The 19,213-nt window shown below is 41.5% G+C and overlaps 1 protein-coding gene and 1 long non-coding RNA gene across 2 annotated transcripts in view; one reads left to right on the top strand and one right to left on the bottom strand.

Annotated features, from left to right (window-relative positions):
* Window positions 1-3,582: 3,582 nt before the first annotated feature.
* LOC145428548 (uncharacterized) lies at window positions 3,583-4,750 on the bottom strand. Its single transcript, XR_013908841.1, has 2 exons — window positions 4,636-4,750; window positions 3,583-4,009 (listed from the first exon to the last, which is right to left on the bottom strand). It is a non-coding gene; the product is annotated as an uncharacterized LOC145428548 (long non-coding RNA).
* Window positions 4,751-5,623: 873 nt separating this feature from the next.
* Window positions 5,624-19,213, top strand: part of dnaaf5 (dynein axonemal assembly factor 5) — a 31,140-nt gene continuing 17,550 nt past the window's right edge. Inside the window, exons 1-8 of the mRNA XM_026164966.2 lie at window positions 5,624-6,471; window positions 7,163-7,347; window positions 7,487-7,611; window positions 8,913-9,031; window positions 10,496-10,728; window positions 11,053-11,277; window positions 14,780-14,923; window positions 16,320-16,488. Coding sequence (XP_026020751.2) covers window positions 5,907-6,471; window positions 7,163-7,347; window positions 7,487-7,611; window positions 8,913-9,031; window positions 10,496-10,728; window positions 11,053-11,277; window positions 14,780-14,923; window positions 16,320-16,488 — 1,765 coding nt within the window. The 5' untranslated portion in view covers window positions 5,624-5,906. The remainder of the gene's footprint in view (window positions 6,472-7,162; window positions 7,348-7,486; window positions 7,612-8,912; window positions 9,032-10,495; window positions 10,729-11,052; window positions 11,278-14,779; window positions 14,924-16,319; window positions 16,489-19,213) is intronic.

Genomic DNA, 19,213 nt, shown 5'->3' with positions numbered 1-19,213 from the left:
GCAGTACTGATAATACTTGTTTATATTATCTATTGTGTTGGGGCGGTTTTGTTAAACACATAGGTAATTAATTACCTCACTCCACCTCTCTCTGTGTCTTTCCTTTGTCATGTCTCTTGACTCCAGTGTACACAAGCACTACACAAATAGCTTTCTAATTATCAGCAGTTCTGGTCTGAAGTTTACATAAACTCATTATGGGCATGAATGTCATGGTAATTTGGGATTTTGATCTGTTCTTTTTCAGGGTGGAATGACTGGACATTATACATCTCTAATGACTGAAGAGAACAAGAACTGGGTGCACAAGTTTAATTTGAGGTTTTTGTTTGTTTTTTTTAAATCCACAAAAAGTATACATAAAGTATACATAAAGGCTCACATATATACATACAGTGGGGCAAAAAGGTATTTAGTCAGCCACCGATTGTGCAAGTTCCCCCACCTAAAATGATGACAGGGGTCAGTAATTTGCACCAGAGGTACACTTCAACTGTGAGAGACAGAATGTGAAAAAAAAAAAAATCCATAAATCCACATGGTAGGATTTGTAAAGAATTTATTTGTAAATTAGGGTGGAAAATAAGTATTTGGTCAATAACAAAAATACAACTCAATACTTTGTAACATAACCTTTGTTGGCAATAACAGAGGTCAAACGTTTACTATAGGTCTTTACCAGGTTTGCACACACAGTAGCTGGTATTTTGGCCCATTCCTCCATGCAGATCTTCTCGAGAGCAGTGATGTTTTGGGGCTGTCGCCGAGCAACACGGACTTTCAACTCCCGCCACAGATTTTCTATGGGGTTGAGGTCTGGAGACTGGCTAGGCCACTCCAGGACTTTCAAATGCTTCTTACGGAGCCACTCCTTTGTTGCCCGGGCGGTGTGTTTTGGATCATTGTCATGTTGGAAGACCCAGCCTCGTTTCATCTTCAAAGTTCTCACTGATGGAAGGAGGTTTTGGCTCAAAATCTCACGATACATGGCCCCATTCATTCTGTCCTCAACACGGATCAGTCGTCCTGTCCCCTTGGCAGAAAAACAGCCCCATAGCATGATGTTTCCACCCCCATGCTTCACAGTAGGTATGGTGTTCTTGGGATGCAACTCAGTATTCTTCTTCCTCCAAACACGACGAGTTGAGTTTATACCAAAAAGTTCTACTTTGGTTTCATCTGACCACATGACATTCTCCCAATCCTCTGCTGTATCATCCATGTGCTCTCTGGCAAACTTCAGACGGGCCTGGACATGCACTGGCTTCAGCAGCGGAACACGTCTGGCACTGCGGGATTTGATTCCCTGCCGTTGTAGTGTGTTACTGATGGTGACCTTTGTTACTTTGGTCCCAGCTCTCTGCAGGTCATTCACCAGGTCCCCCCGTGTGGTTCTGGGATCTTTGCTCACCGTTCTCATGATCATTTTGACCCCACGGGATGAGATCTTGCGTGGAGCCCCAGATCGAGGGAGATTATCAGTGGTCTTGTATGTCTTCCATTTTCTGATGATTGCTCCCACAGTTGATTTTTTCACACCAAGCTGCTTGCCTATTGTAGATTCACTCTTCCCAGTCTGGTGCAGGTCTACAATACTTTTCCTGGTGTCCTTCGAAAGCTCTTTGGTCTTGGCCATGGCGGCGTTTGGAGTCTGACTGTTTGAGGCTGTGGACAGGTGTCTTTTATACAGATGATGAGTTCAAACAGGTGCCATTCATACAGGTAACGAGTGGGGGACAGAAAAGCTTCTTACAGAAGAGGTTACAGGTCTGTGAGAGCCAGAGATTTTCCTTGTTTGAGCTGACCAAATACTTATTTTCCACCCTAATTTACGAATAAATTCTTTACAAATCCTACCATGTGAATTCATGGATTTTTTTTTTCACATTCTGTCTCTCACAGTTGAAGTGTACCTCTGGTGCAAATTACTGACCTCTGTCATCATTTTAAGTGGGGGAACTTGCACAATCGGTGGCTGACTAAATACTTTTTTGCCCCACTGTACACCTACTTAAATTGTTCAATATGTGTAAATTGTCCTTCCTTGTGAAGTAAGAATCCTATACTTCTTGTTGATCATAATTGACTGAAGTGAATTGAAGTGGTCATTTCTCTGGGCAGAAATCTGTGCCATCAGAAACTGAATTTGAATAAGTTCAATTTGAATTTGAATTGCTCAGATTGAATCTGAATTGTAACTTGAATAAATGCTTTTGAAAACTGAATTTGAATTAGTCTAAATTGAAATTGAATTTATATTTTGAAAATGAATTGATTTGCTTTGAAACTGAATTTTATCCTTTAAAAATTCAGCTCTCGAATAATTTCAGTTTCACTTCTCACCATTCAGTTTCAGTTCTACAATTCAATTTCAGTTCCAAAATTCAGTTTTTTGGAACTTACATCCGGTTCCGGTTCAAGCGCAGATTAATAGAACTACGTTTTACTAGCGGACCGAAAGTGTTACTGACGGGAATCTACAGCATGTTGAGCTGAATTAAGACTTCAGAAGTCATTCGTCATGTCGAATGACCAGCGGATAAACTCTCAGGTTGGTAATAAATGTATTACATGTATAAGAACAAGCGTCATGTTAACAAATGATAGCCATAAGGTAACTTTTGTGCTTATTGTAGCTGTTAGCTAAAAACGCTAATTTAGCGTAGTTTGCCCTGAATTCAGCTTTGACAACAAATATGATCGACTGTTTCTAGTAGAATTCCAAGGTTGTCATCTTGGACCCTCTCAGAGTACCCCCTCTGTATGCTTGCAGAGACCCCTACAGTAGGGAAACATGCAAAACAGTGTCCAAACCTTTGTATTTTAGCTTTATTTATGTCTTACACAGCATCCCAACTCTGTAGCTAACTTGATAACTTTAGCTAAAGTGAATAGTTAGTCTAATTCATTAGTGCAGCATTACTGGATCACCTCTGTTTGAAGTGATATACAACTATCACTGTGTTTAACTACCATAATAATTCTTAGGGTACTGAATGCATGCTTAATTTGATTTTTTTTTTTTTTTTTTTTTTTTAAAGCATACTGCTCCATTAATATGTTTGACAGGCTGAAGTTGTCGGGTCACCTCCTAAATCGACCATCTTTTACAGGTGTTTTGTGCCAGAAATGGAGTGTCCACTGAAGACACTGAATCTCTACGCCTTGCCATTGATCCGTATTGTGCCTTCATCTAGACAAGAGACATTAACTTAACCACTCTCATATGCTCTGTACCTACATCACCTTCCCTGACAGTTGTAGCTTGGCTCATCTGAGGGTGAAATTATAAGAATGTGTTATTTTGCAAAGTGCTCTCTCGGGTTCCTAAATAAAATATGGCATTGAGGTCATTTCTTTTGAATTAATCCCTTCTTCTGAAATATAAGAACGTCTCCTGGTTTTAATGGCACTTTGGATTTCTTTACTTTCTGTTCCACTTCCAAACCCAAATAGATCCTGACAAGCTGACACAGTAACATGGAAGAGGGAAAGACGTTGGAAAGGACTACTACAAATAAACCTAATGCCTAACAATGAAAAGTGTAAAATAAGAACAATAATAATAATAAAGATAAAAGATGAAGTAACAAGTTTTTTGTTTATTCCAAATGATCATCCAGATGTCTGTGACATGTGATGACAAACACCATAATGGAAGGCCTTAGTCATCACATGCTTAAACTCATCATATATTTTTGCACATGCTGAACAGGCAGTCAGACATGCTGTAACTGTGTGGTAGAAAACAGCATGAACACCATACGGCAGGGGTCTCAAACTCCAGTCCTCGAGGGTCGGTGTCATGCAACTTTTCCATGCCCTCGAGGACTGGAGTTTGAGACCCCTGTCATATGGAATATGACAGGTGTGGTTGAACTGCATGAAGACTCTGAAGTTTCTCTTCTCTTCTCTTCTGGCAGGACAAGAATGTGGCCTTGTCCTGTGAGCCACTGTAAGGATGTACTTAGAGTAGAACTGGACTGTCACTGGCATCAGGCTCTTCACCCTTTTTAAAAGACAAAGCAGTCATTTAGATAAAATATTAGATATTGTTTACCTGTAAATGCACAAAGAGAATTTAGAAATGTAATTATTGTCAAGAGTGAACAAGCACTGATAGTGTAATCTACAGCTGTGGCCAAACGTTTAGAGAATGAGAAGTGTTGTTTGCTTATTTACAAAGTTTGCTGTTTCAGTGATAGTTGTATATCATATTATATCACTTCAAACAGAGGTGACCCAGTAATGCTGCACTAATGAATTAGACTAACTATTCACTTTAGCTAAAGTTATTAAGTTAGCTAAAGTTATTAAGTTAGCTACAGAGTTGGGATGCTGTGTAAGACATAAATAAAGCTAAAATACAAAGGTTTGGACACTGTTTTGCATGTTTCCCTACTGTAGGGGTCTCTGCAAGCATACAGAGGGGGTACTCTGAGAGGGTCCAAGATGACAACCTTGGAATTCTACTAGAAACAGTCGATCATATTTGTTGTCAAAGCTGAATTCAGGGCAAACTACGCTAAATTAGCGTTTTTAGCTAACAGCTACAATAAGCACAAAAGTTACCTTATGGCTATCATTTGTTAACATGACGCTTGTTCTTATACATGTAATACATTTATTACCAACCTGAGAGTTTATCCGCTGGTCATTCGACATGACGAATGACTTCTGAAGTCTTAATTCAGCTCAACATGCTGTAGATTCCCATCAGTAACACTTTCGGTCCGCTAGTAAAACGTAGTTCTATTAATCTGCGCTTGAACCGGATGTAAGGATGTAAGTTCCAAAAAACTGAATTTTGGAACTGAAATTGAATTGTAGAACTGAAACTGAATGGTGAGAAGTGAAACTGAAATTATTCGAGAGCTGAATTTTTAAAGGATAAAATGCAGTTTCAAAGCAAATCTATTCATTTTCAAAATATAAAATGCAATTTCAATTTAGTGATGATCATTTTCAAACCATAAATTCAATTTCAAATTAGACTAATTCAAATTCAGTTTTCAAAAGCATTTATTCAAGTTACAATTCAGATTCAATCTGAGCAATTCAAATTCAAATTGAACTTATTCAAATTCAGTTTCTGATGGCACAGATTTCTGCCCATAGTTGTTTAGATTTGGCTCCAAGAGACCTTCCCAACTTGTGCAAATCTACAATTCTTCTTAGATCTTCACTGAGTTCTGTGGATTTTCCTGTTGTTTTGAGTGTTGGTCATAGAAATAAGCAGTCCATCATGATCACTGATGAGAAGTTAATAGACTTTGGCCATGTCAAATTAAAGACACAGTACTTTCAGCACCACTTATCAAGTGTATGTATTTGAGCTTGTATGTATACTTTTGAACCTGCATGGATTAGAGAAAATCCTAAATAAATGTATACTGTATTGGATTCCAACACTGAAAAACAAACAGTTTAAGGAAGTCATTAAAATCTCCAAATAGCCATGAGATTTATGGCCATGATGAGTGTCTGACCGCAATTGTAAGTTTAATTGTAAGCCAAACCTGGCAAATTTACAGAATATACAGTTTGTATAGCTGGGAGACTTCAAATAAAATCATTGTGTATGTCATTTTCATTCTGTTTTGGCAATTTGGTGAACTTTTAATTGGGGGGGGGGGGGGGGTTGTGTTTGTGTGTGTGTGTGTGTGTGTGTGTGTGTTTTAGTGTTTTTTTTATTATTATTATTATTATTATTTTATTGATTTCTATTTTTTGTTCTTTAATTTGTGTTTGTATTGGAACATCTCTTCTGTCTGCTGTAATAATATATGAAAACATCTGAATAGCCCTAGATGCCACCATGATAATCTTGTGTTTGCGAATGTAAATAAAGTTTCATATTTTTGAATCTGAAACTATCGTAAAGCAGTCGTTTGTTTGTCGTGCGAATGCCGGTTGCCATAACGACAGCCAAGATGGCGGCGATGGCGACTGGAGACGAGCATGCTTCCTCTGAAGTTTTGAGAGGACTCGCCCGACATTTAAATTGTCTGAACGAAGACAACAAGGCGACAAGAAAAAGAGCTCTGGAGGCGATCAAGAAGGAGACGGTTGATAAAGGACTGTCCAGCAGCGCCTTACAGGAAGTCTTTTCTTCCCTCATCAAGCCTCTCCTTAAATGCCTGTCAGACCCAATGGAAAGATGCAGAGAAACTACTATAGCGGTTTTGACAGAGTTTATCCGATGTGTCCCGAAGCCGGAGGAATCGCTGCCTTATCTCATGCCCTGCTTGGCTCAGCGATTTGGGGAGAAGGAGATCCTGGAGCCGGCGGAGGAACTTCGCCTGTCGGCCGTGGAAATGCTAACTCTAATAGTGGAAGTGTGCGGGAAGAATTTAGCACCCTATCTGAGCGAAGTGATCAACATACTGCAGAGAACCATCGTAGACCCTTTCCCCGATGTTAAACGTGAAAGCTGCAAGTGCACCGTGAACTTTGCGAAGTGTGTGCCAGGTTGGTGAATGGGTTTTGTTGTGGCTGTGGAGAAAGCTGGTTACCATGGTTTCGAAGCACGCAGACATGTTTGGGGCCCAACAGCTCTCTTTCCTGTACTGCGCAGGTGCCTCCGCACTTATATTAAATGGCAAGAGTGACGTTTTTGTGCTGGGCAACTAGAGCAGTCAGTAGTTGCTTGTTTTGCCTGAACAGATCCCGTAGGCACACTGACGTGTTTCACATCGTCAAATGAATGTTAATATTAGACAAAGAATACCCGAGTAAATGCACAATGCTGTTTGTAAATGATGGTTTCATTTATTAAGGGGAAAACAATTTAAACTTACCTGGCCCTGTGAGAAAAAGAATTGCTTGCTTCTGGTTAAATCATTAATTGGCTGTGATTAAGCTCAATTTTCTACCTAAATTACTTATTTTTCTTAGTAAATGAAATTATCATTTTAAAATGCACTTTCTATTTATTCAGGTTACCTTTGTCTGATATTAAAATTTGTTTGATGATCTGAAACATCCAAGTTTGACAAGTATCCAAAAAAGAGGAAATAAATCTGGATTAGTGCAAATACTTCTCACAGCACTGTACTTGGTCTGATAATGTATCATAAGTTGTGTATTATATCACTGCATGATCCAGCTTTCAGTTAGACAATTGAATGGACTGCAATCCTTTTCCCTTCTCTCTCTTCAGAGCACTTTCACATGCAAGCCGAGTGTCTCATTAAGCCCCTCATGTTGACAATTGCTCATCAGCACACTCGGGTACGGGTTTCTGTCATCGAAGCCACTGGGGCGGTCATTCAGCATGGAAGTGGGAAAAAAGTGGATGACGTGCTCTCTCACCTGGCGCAGAGACTGTTTGACGACTCACCTCAGGTTCAGTTTTTTGGAGGGAAAAACTTCCAGGAATAACATGACCATGGATTAACATTTTTGTCCTAAAACTCAAAACCATTTTGTCTATGTTTAGAAGATCCTGAATTTTGCCCCCCTATCATTCTCTCTTTGGATCCAGGTGAGAAAAGCTGTGACTGCAGTCGTCGGTGATTGGCTGTTGCACTTCAGAGACAGATATTCTTATTTTCACAAACTCATCCCTCTCCTGCTCAGCATCATCAATGATGAGATCCCAGAAATAAGGTTAAAGTCCACAGTTTTATTCTGTAGTGTAATTTCCTGTTTAGAAACTACATGACACAATTTCTTTACACAAACACAGCGGCTTTTAATTCAAACATGATGCTGAAGTGCATGTTTTCAACTTTAATTCAAGGCTTTTTAGGGGGTTAAGAATTACAGTCATTTTTATACACATTCTCCTATTTCCAATTTGATAAATTAATAAATTTTATATTTGTTTGTAATACTTGAGTGAAAATCTTTTGGAGTCACTGACTGTACACACCAAATGGACACACCAAATGCTTTGTGTCTTCCCTTGAGATATATTGTCAGACCTTTACTACAGCTATGTTCAGTTGCTGCTTGTTTGTGGGTCTCTGCATTCGTTTCTGTATTTAATAACTGAAAAAGCATGCTCTGTTGGGTTGAGATCAGGTGACCTGACTTGGTCATTGAAGAACATCCCATTTCTTTGTAGTGAGAAACTCTTAGGTTGCTTTGCAGTTTGCTTTGTTTCATCATCCATTCGCACTGCAAAGCGTTGTCTGATCAGTCTCTGAGCAGAGAGCTCTGTACACTGTAAAATACACTCTGCTACTTCTATCAGCAGTCACATGATTACTAAACACTAGTAGTCATACATGCCCATTCCACAACGCTACCTCCACTTTGTTTGACAGATTATGTGGTGTGCTTTGAATTATGTTTCTCTCCTCCTCCATACTTATCTCTTCCCATCATTCCAGTAAAAGTTAATCTGGGTTTCATGTGTCCAAATTATTATTTTCTCAGAACTGTGCGGGCCTGTTTAGATGTTTTTTTTGGAAAGGCTAATGTGGGCTTCATGCTCTTGGAACCTTAACAAGGATAGACCTTTCTCCTCAAGAGGGTTTTTGTGTTAGATGTTTTCTTAGCCAGTGAAAGAATTCTGCCATGGTGCGCTTTAGTTGACTTCTATGGCCTTTCAGCTGAACAATGTCAGTGTCATTTCTGAAGTGTTTGCCAGCTTGCTGATAATGTTTATTTTGGTTTTTCAGCCTAATGAAGAACCCCCTTCACTTGCACAAACATCATTTGTTCCTCATATTTAGAGTTCTAGTGTACAGCTGCCAAATGCAGGTTCAAGTGTGTATAAAAATGGCTGTAATTGGTTATGCAGTACTGTTTTTACACTCTTTCATTTACATATTTCATTTACATATAAACTGTCTGACTGTGGCCATATGATCCACTGGACCTAGATGTATATGAAATATAGTGCAAACAACAATGACCATACTATTATTTCTCATTTCTCATCTTTCTGTTTCCTCTTTCAGACTTCTAGCCGTTGATCTGTGGAAGCAGGTAGGCGCACAGTGGGAGAAGGAGAATGAAGATGACATCAAGGACAAAATGGACTTCCTTCTCACTCCACCTCCACATTACCCATCAGAAGGTCTGAAGGTGTTGTTTCTTCCCTATGCTACAATTTTTAAGGAGTGTGGTCATCCAGTTGGGTATTTTGGTAAATAATGTAAAGAGTTCAAGCTAGAGTGAATGGTGAACTTTGACATTGACATTTTTCTCCATCTCAGTAGTTCTAAAAGCTGTTGTTGTTTGTGATCAAGGGATCTTAGTAAATAAGACAAGAATAAGCTGTGGAGTGGGTGGCATCGGTGTAATGCATCAACCTCGACTCCGCGTAGGTGGTGAGACAAGGGATTAGAAAGTTTTCTGTATATGGAGTTTTACTTTCTTGTCTAGACTCAAAGTTCTTAAAGCAGCTGCATGTCAGCGTAAAGCTAAATGTAATAGCTGCACCCTACTCCACTAAATCTTGTCTCTTTATTACAGCTGTTCATAGTTATAATGTACAGTAAGAAGAAATGATGCAGTCTATGACAGCTTTGTTGTCAAGGCAGGTACTGGCTTGGAAAGATTAGTGTTTGCCTCGGGCCTGGTAGCAATATGAACCTGAAACATGGCCACAATAGTTGGCCTGCAGTTTGCCTAGAGGGCCAGGACAAATATGTGCACAGCTCGGTTGCACAAGTCTGCATTTTTAAAAAGAAGATCCTGTACACTGCTCCACATGGGACAGTATGAATGAATACTGGTTCTGCCTGGCGACAGGAAAGGAAGAGCACGTTTCTCTCTGTCCTTCTTTCCATTTTTGTCTTGTGATCATAAATCTCCCGGGCCTCCCAGTGTGAAGAGGTCACTGTCAAACAGTGAGAGACAACCAGAAAGGGCCTTGTTTGGTCTTGTCCTGTTGTGTTTCTCTGATTTATCTCTGGCTTCCTTTAGTCCTCCCTTCCTCTCTCATTAGTGTGCCTATAGGAGAAGGGCAATAAGGTGGCAGGTTAGTGAAAAGAAAGACAAGCAAAAGTGAAATGTAGAAGGCTATATGGAAAAGTGTTAACTTTTGCTCTGACAAGCCCCTTTTGGCGGAATCTCAGTCATAAAAAGTGGTTTTGGGGGGTTTTCTAGAGAATGTGGAGCCCACTCAGCACACTTTTGAAAATATGTGAATCAGTGGCATTTCTTGTGCTGTAAATGCTCTTTTTAAGGATTCATATAGTTCATAACGATGTGCGTAACAAAATGATTTCACACGTAGACTACACATAAATTAATTAAGCATATGCAATGTACTCTGAACAGAAAATATTTTCGATTATGGGTCTTGATATCTATATTAGTGTGATATTTGAGATACTTTTGATCACAACCTAGCATCCTGGAGAGTGTTCAGTAAATTTGTAAAGCAAATCTCTCTCTATTATCTGCTATTTTCTGTTGGAACTCTCCATCTTAATGCTAAGTGAATGAGACGGAAAACATGAGTTTTTCCAAAGAAAATACAGATTACAAACAGTGGCAGAGTATGCTTAGGTGAATTTTTCAATTTCTCTTGCAGTGGAGCGTCCAGGGTTAGGCTGCAGAGAGCTGGTTGTGAGAAATCTGGGGAAGCTGGTACCGGCTATCACACACGATGTGACCGATTGGCTGGTGCCAACGCGGGTTAAGACCTCTCAGCTTCTCTCAGTGCTGCTGCTCCACGCCGAGGACCATTGCATCCAGCACCTGCCGGCCCTATTGGCGACCCTCTATCGGGCCTGCACAGATAGTGAGAGGGACGTAGTCAACAATGTGAGTAACCAGAGAAGTAGAGCACATTATACATCACTTTTTAAAAGATTTTTTTGTTTGATTGTTTTAAATGTGGAATTCAGTAAATTTCACATCTGCACATACTGTAAAATAGCACTGTTTCTTCTGAGTCAGCAGTTATTCTTCATGTCAGTCTAAACATGCTTCTATATTTGAACTAGGCCAATCAGGGCTCAAGGACTTGGGATGCACCTGTTTGCATATGAGGATTACGCTGATCTTTGATGTGTGGAAAACTCATCATCCTCGATACTCCCTCAGGTCTCTGCTCTTGACTCTCTTCCTCTCTGTTTCCACCTTCAGTGTCTGGCAGCTGCTAAACTGATAGGGACCTTTGTCCCTCCACCTGTTTTCCTCAAACTGCTGCTGGATCACGTGGCCAGCCCACACTCTTCCTCCCACCCTTGGGCCCCCCTCATGGTCCTGGCTGCCGTGCTCGGAGGATGCTCCAGGCCCCTCCTTAAACCACACATCCAGCAGGTCGCCAACGCTCTGGCCCAGCCCGATGTGTGCCAGGGATATCAACAGGTCAGCAGAGGGAAGCTCGGGTTTCGTTGTGGTTGGCCTGTTTTGAACTTATTTACCTGAGTATGAGTGTTCTTCCAGTAATGCCATGTACCTCCTGCTCGCCCACTACAAACACATTCTCTTACTGTTTTTTAGCTGATTTCCAGTATGAAGTTTACTGGTAAGGGAGGGACACGTTGAAAAAGTTAAAACATTAAAATCACACTTGTTTTGATGACAGCTTACCTTCCCTCACAGGAAGCCATGTTTTGATTTTCCCCATCCCAGCTAGTCTGTGTGCACCAGCTGTTTCTCTTAAAGTCATGTTAGATGATCTTGGCAGTGTCATAAAGGGTCATTTTCTGCTTTCTCTGTGTACCTTAGCGCTCTTATTATTGGCAGTGACTTTGCAGCAATCGTCTACTGTATATATTTCTGGTGTAATTTGTCCGTTATGGAAATAAGTTTGATGATAAGGTGAAAGTCTTCAAGGCTTTTCAATAGCTCTACTGTATGGGGTGAGTTCAGGAGGTTCACTGTGGAGGAATTCTCCAAAATGCCAAGTCTGTTAAGGTGACACTCAGGGCCACATGGTGTTTTTCAAATCTAGCATTGCACTTTGATGGCACCGCCTCTGCTCAATCGCAGCTATGAACTGTGACTGAAATACATTTGGGCTTTCTTTGTAAATAAGAGGAAAATTCCTATCGTGTGCGGAGCAGACATTTCCATGCCTCTTTTCCTCTAGCGCCAAATATGTTTCCCTTTCACAATAACAGTTGTCTGCCAGATAACCGCACGACGGGCCTACCTATATGGACCTACATGACCCCATCCCTTCTCATAGTGCCCTGCAAGAATTTCCTCCTTGAGATAATAATAACAAAAAATCACTAATTCATGTGACCCCAGGATGACTGCTGTGACCCCTCTGAGCAGGCAAGGCAACGCAAAGGCTTTGGTTTTTTCTTTTTGTTTTTTTAATAGCCAGGCGAGCTCCTAGCGCCAGACTGCAGTTCAGCCATGCCATTCAAGGAATCCCTGAAATTTCAAAGCCTGACTGGTCAAGGCTGGTGATAAATGAATACGGAAACTGACCTCCTTCTGTCCTCCCTCGTTGCTGTCTGGTGGGGTCAACCAGAAAAAGAATTAACCGGATGGGACAGTCACATGCTGTCGCACAGATGCAGGGAGACCTCTGCTTCCTCTCTGTCTGTCTCTCCATCTATCTTACTCTGTCAGTCTCCTCCACTGTTTCTGAGGGCAAAGCACAGAGCACTGCTCAGGGGAGGTGGCAGAGACAAAGCACCTGCAACATTCTTTGACAACAGAGTTCATAGCATGGAGACGGGCCAGATCTCCGTGTAGCTGTAAATAACACCAACGGAGACAGGACCACCTGCGTTCAGGATGCCGGTGATCTCTCTGCACTAAAATGCCAAATACCTTTTAGATTGACCTGCTTTTGATTATTATTGGATAAAAGTTTGTTCAGCTGCAGGCACAATGGCAGCATAGAAAGTAAGGCACACTCAGAACCTTATTTTATTCTTAATTTTTTTATAAATATAGACATTTAAAGGACTTTAAAATATAAGTGCAGTCTTCAGAGAGTTATGTGGCACCTGAACAAGAGGCAGAGAAAAAGGAGAAGGTGAAGTCTGACTTGAACACAATGAAGCCTGTTAAGAAATTAAATATAAATAAACTTCAAAGTGAGCGTAGGCAGACTTGAAGGCCCTGTAAGGAGCTGATATATGATGCTTCTGCACGACATAACCTCACAGGCTCTTTCAGCTGTGTTTTCTTTTCTTTATTTTGAGAAAGAGGGGGTGGGACGACTCACAAAAATAAATGACAGATGCTTCGTGGAAAAACAAAAAAACTTTTGGTTATAAATTGAAGATGATTTCAGGAGCTTGAGCGGACATGAAAGAGGGTGGTTAAAGAAGCCACCGTGTTCAGATGTGAAATTTATGTTTTCTTATGACTCCCACATGGCCGCAGTGGATCATATCATACACACCTTTCACAGCTGTGGTGTCCCTGTGTTTTAGGCTGCCATGGTGATAGAGACATCAGCACGTCTGCAGGGCTGGTGTGGATTGGTAAAGATAGTTAGAGCTGGAAGAGCTCTGTGAGTTTCACAGCCAGGATTTAGAAGAAAGGTCTTTTCATCTTGTCTGCACACGGAGAAGCTTCACAATGTCGCAACATCAACTATTCTGCTGAACAAGCAAGCGTACTTTCATACATTAGCGAGTCTCCTGTGTGCATGCACCTTGCCATCAGCGACAGCTGGGTACCGCTCACTGCTCAACTGAAGGGCAGACAAAGAGTGCAAAAAAGGCATAAGAGCAACTTTCAGCTCACTGCAAAGGGTCGATATTGCATCTACTCCCAGTGTTTGTTTTTCTGTTTCTATAGCAATGTCGGTAGCTGTTGGTGGAGTGGGGTGGGGTTCCCCATTGGATAGAAATTCCAGGTCCTAGTATAGCTTCTTAAAGAGGAGTATCGTAAGTGATGCATCCAGCGGTGGACACATGCACGTACGCGAGGTGATGAGGGCCCCTGGAACGTGCCCAGACCAATAAAACCAGGTGTATCTCGACCTGCTCCAGGTGTCCACCTAGTCATTACACCGCACCACTTTTTCCGCTCCCTCACTCTCGGCCAGCCCTAATCGTTGTTTTCTGCGAATGTTTAATATGCAGCATCTGAATGTGTGTGCCGCGTTATTTCCAGTACTGCTTCCCTGGTGCCCCTGCTGTGTGTATGTCCCAGTGAAAAGCTCAGTCATAAGAAGGGATCCCCCACCCTGGTCAATGACATGAGAAATGCATTCAAAGACCGGTGTATGGTGCAGCAGGCAAGTTGTGTTTAAGTGTTTGTTCTAGTCTATTTTTGCATTGCTATATGACTTTGCTGTAACCCCTGATTGCTTGGAAATTAATCCCAAGATTCAAATTTGGGAAAAGAGAGTGCACCACCTAGTGCTAGTCAGCCAACTACCACCAAAACCATTTCAAAACCCAACCGGTCTTCCTGCAGACCAAAGCAAACACCTGGAGGGCATTCTTCCTCTTAACAACTCATACAAAATCACACACTCTCAATCACACTTACACCTTCCACCCCTCACTCTCCTTCTAACTCTACCCCCTTGACACCCTAATGACAGGCTGTGTGAAAACAAGGGGAAAAAAGGGCCACGGTCCCAGTGATGGCATGGAAATTAGTCTGACCTGCAGGTCTTTGTCTAAACATGAGCTCACCACAACACTGCCTGACAAGTGTCAGCAATCGCACACACACTTGTGTGTTTTCAGATGAGGGGAAAAACGTTCTCACTCTGTGTTACTGTGTATCTTGTTCATCTGTTATTACTGGTAGGAAACATGAGACAAGCGGCCATTTAGTTGTTCCAGAATGATGTCACCAGGTTAAAAAAGCGGGATTGCTTCTTAGAATTCACAAAGAAAAGACAGTCTTAATAATAATGCATTCCTACCACGCCTCACAGGTTATGTACTTGGAGCAGTTGCTGGCGTGTGTGGATGTGCTGCTGCATCAGTGTGAGTCAGACTGCAGCTCAGGGAGCCTGCAGCTGCTGCAAGTGCTCATCGCTGTCCAGAGCTTCTCCACTGAGCCACAGCTGAGCGAAAAGGTGAGAAAACATCCACATCATGAAGTCACAGATCCAGATCCATCCTTCCTGCAGCTCTCGTCTATATTTTGCTCTGAAATTACATAATTTTCCCCTTCACTTGTTGTTTTTCCCCTTTAATTTTTTTTACTAGAAAGGTAAGCAGGTTTTATGACACGAGAGCTATTCGAGGAATGTAAGCATTTACATGGGCTCAAACTGTATAATTACCCACTTAGCCACGGGAGCTGAAATTGCACCTTTGGAGTGGAACTTTAAATCCAGTCTTTGTGGAAAGGAGGCGGGGGAAAGGTGGAGAATGAAAGAAACGGACAGAAATAGGGGTGGAGAGGGATGAGTTGTGTTGCACTTGTGACACAGGTTTGTGTCAGAAGTGAAGCCCCGTTTAGTTCCATAAAGCCTTCTCAGGTGAAAAAAAGCCATCTCATATCCTGGTAATAAATTACCTCTCATCTTGTGGTCAGGCTCCACATGCCAAGCACAAACAGGACCAGTGACAAGTGAAGCCAGTGGCATCTGAGGTCAACATGTCATCTAACTTCTTGTCGCCAATCGTAGGGTAATGATAGGGAGAGGAGCGGGAAGGAACTGGCACAGATGCTCACCAGACACCACATGGGCCACCAGTGTGACAGTGTGTTTATGTCTGTCTGCATCAGTGTGTATGTTCACACAGGGAGCAGTGAGTAGAGAAGAGATGGGAAGGAATGGATTAAGAAAGAGAGGAATGGTGAGAATGGCCTTGGGCATTCCCGGACCCAGAGGAAAAGAAGAACTTGTTTTCCCAGAAAAGGGGCATGTCTTTCCCATCAGCGGACAGCTCAGGGTTGTCTGGCTCTCTTCTGAAAGAGCCGATTTGTGACTCAAACAATGTATCTGTCCCCGTCCATCCCTAAGGGACTACAACGGGAATTATTAAGTGCCCCATAGGTCTGTTTCCCTGCCATAAGAACTCAGCTAAGTATTTACTATCCCTTTTTTCTTTCATTCTTTCCCTTTCCTCTGAGCTCAGCTTTATTGATGTGTGTGTGCATGTACTGGCGGTTCCTGTGCCTTTGTGACATCCTGTGTATCTATGTTTTAGTTTCTGAGTGGTTGTCTGTGTGAGACCCTGTCATGTCTGCTCTGTTATTCTTCCCATGGCTTCACACGATGCTTTTGTGTCTCATCCGAATTCCTGAAATTATTGGAAACCAGTAGCTGTTCAGCTGAAATAATTCTCTTATCACTTTTCTCTCATCTTTGCTAAGCCTTACTCCCGCTCAGTTCTGCTTTTTTTGTTTGTTTGTTGTTTGATTTTTGATTTTTTTATAGACACTTCATGATTTCAAGTAAACCTTGCAGTCTAAACTTATGTTGACTTAATTTTGCTCCACCTACCCCCTCTCTTCTTCAGGCGTTGGAGAGTGTGCAGTTCTTGTGTAAGGTGCAGGGCTTGGACTCGGTGATGGAGCTCTATAGACAACATATGGGCCAGCTGCTGGACTGGCTGTCTGCCTCTGTCAACACCTGGTCCAGTTACTCCCCAGAGAGACTTCAGCTGCATATCGTAGTCATACAATCAGGTGAGAGCTGAAGCTTGTATGTGTGCAAGATGTAGCCACTTTATACTGCAGGTGCTGAAGTCTTTGCATGTATAGACTCTACAGTGGTAAAAGTGGAGGAAAAAAAATATGCAGTAAGGTTTTTAAGACATGGGTACTTCGAATTGCCACATGAAGAAAATCACTACATCCATCAGTTTGAGCAGGTTCACGTCCACCTCATGTGGTAGTAATTTTTCAGCTTGTTCGGACATGATATACTACATCATATTTTAAGAATAAAGTTATTTGTCCCTCACATGTAGTCCATATTGAAGGCAGCACATACGCTTTACTGCACAAATAGTTGGGATAGCTTTGGGTTTTTGGGGAGTTTGGTTTGTATTGTTGTCTTTGTCCTGCATGCACAGAAGCAGGAGGAATCATGAAAACACATCCTACCACCTCTCATTGGTTCTTGCTGGTCCCAACTCCTCCTGAGAGAAGCTGGAGAGGTCCTAATCTCAGCAGTCAGAGCTGATGTCAGTGCTGTCGGCACAATCCATGTCGATAGTCGAATGTTAAGGATAAAAAAATTATGCTAGTTAATACCTGACAGTTCCCAAGGCAGCGCATACTGTGTCACTGTCTAAGATCAATCCCTGTGAGTGACTGTCCACACAGGAGAGAATTTGGCTTCCTGACTTTTGTACATCTCTGTCTTCCCTTCTGTTTGTAAAGCAGTTAGAGTGTGTGTATGTGGATGACACAGAGGGTTAAAAGCTGTGACCCTCGGTTTGGTTCTGAGACTTCTCTTTGCGCCCCTTTATCCTATAAAACCCTCTATCATCACCACCTCCCTGCACCACGCTTTTATCTCCATCTCTTTCTCCATCTCACTACTCCCTTTCTAATTGACTGGGCAGCTGGGTCCCCCCCCCCTCATAATCCTCTCCCCCCCCCTCTCTCTCACACACACACTCACACACGTGCTCTCTCTCTTTTACTCTTTCACAGACTCTCACACACTTACTGACCAGTCCACTCTAAGTCCAGTGATCCCTGTGCAGGTCACTACATCAAACAGCAGCAAAGCTGCCTGTTCTTGACCTTCTCCTGGATCAAGGACACTTTGAAGCTCAGTGTTTGTGTGTCCATGTGCGTGTCTGTGTAAAGGTGTGTTTTGTTTTCATATTGAATAATGCTTTAATCTTTAGATGAGCCTTAAAAAAACGTACTCTTTTTACCCTAAAGCGACAAAATGCCACTTTCCCAAAAACCGCTGTAGAAATATTATATATAAATTATATAAATTATATATTATAATTTGTACTTTAAATGACTCAGTCTTCTAAAACTACTTCAGCCTGAAATGTATAAAAGATGATTAATCATTCTTTTTTTTTTAACCCTTTAAAGGCCATTATGTTTGCACAGCTCCACTCTTTTTTTTTAATTGAAAAAAAACAAACAAACTAATAAAATAAACTACATTTCAAGGATTCTATTGTCATTATATTTATTTATTTTCATCCATTTTTATTTTTAATACAGAGTCAGATTTGTTTTGTTTTTGTTTTTTTTTAACTCATCCTAACGAAAATAATACCACCTTTCCACAAACAAATGGCTGTAAAAGTATTATATGCGTTCCACGTGGTGCTGCCAGCTCTTCTCTTTCTGTCTGTGCAAAGGTCACACTGCCCTTACATTTGCTGATGAAAGGGGCTTGCAGCAGCACCCTGCAGATTGGAACTGATTTTTTTTTTGACCTATAAACACCATCCAACATGAGCATCTCTACATAAGCAGTTCTTCCTTTCAGGTTCTCATAACCACAATTTGCTGCAGGATTTCATCCGTCAGCACCAGTGCATAGCTGGTGGCAGGGTGTGTCGGTCCTGGGGTCAAACCTCTGGCTCCTGGGATGTAGCAGGGCATTGCAGTCTTTGTGGGAGACAAAATATGGGGATAACCAAAATATGGAGATGGAGAGGTCCATCCTGTCACTGCGTCTGTTTCTACCTCTGAGGCCTCCACGTCAGCCTCAGAGTGCTCAGAGGAGGATGAGGTACTGTTCATACTTCTAACCATGGCTGCAGCTGCATAAACTGCCTGAGCAAGAACCAAATTTTCAAAAAAGTCAATTATTTTTTTTCTTTTTTTTTTGTTCTTGCTGCTGAGACATCTTTGAAGCTCTGTAAAGTTACTTATCATTTACTGGGGATATCTAATTGACATAATGCTTACCCTACTCCTAACTATAAAAAATGAATGCCTAACCCTTAGCCAAACTCTAACCCTGACACTTAAACTACATTTTGATTCTCAAAAATGCCTTCAAACTCGTGGGGATTGTCCCCATAAGGGCTGTTGGTCCCTACAAGTATAGTAAAATTCCAATTTTTGGTCCCCACAAAGATGTGTAAACTTGGTACACACACACACACACACACACACACACACACACAAACCATAATTTAACATCAATACCTGGACACACTTATGATTTCAGTAGCAAGGCATCCTTGAGGGAAACAGAAAAAAAACTCTGAAATTTTACTGCATGCTTTGAATTGTAAAAAGTAGCGCCACCTGGTGGGCAAATATAAAAATTTAAGAGCGGTCCAAAATAAAATCCTAACATAAAGAAATTTGTTAGTTGATGTCAAGATAAATGCGGGATCAAAAATTGTATTTTCAGTGGGGCATTTGGGGGGGGGGGGGGGGCTGAGGATGAAATGTGGAGGTTTTTGCGTTGCTTAGC

The sequence above is a fragment of the Astatotilapia calliptera genome, chromosome 4, assembly GCF_964374335.1.
Source record: "Astatotilapia calliptera chromosome 4, fAstCal68.1, whole genome shotgun sequence".
In the NCBI taxonomy this organism is placed as follows: domain Eukaryota; kingdom Metazoa; phylum Chordata; class Actinopteri; order Cichliformes; family Cichlidae; genus Astatotilapia; species Astatotilapia calliptera.
Note: the sequence above shows the minus strand (reverse complement) of the source record. Positions and strands in the feature narration are given on the sequence as shown.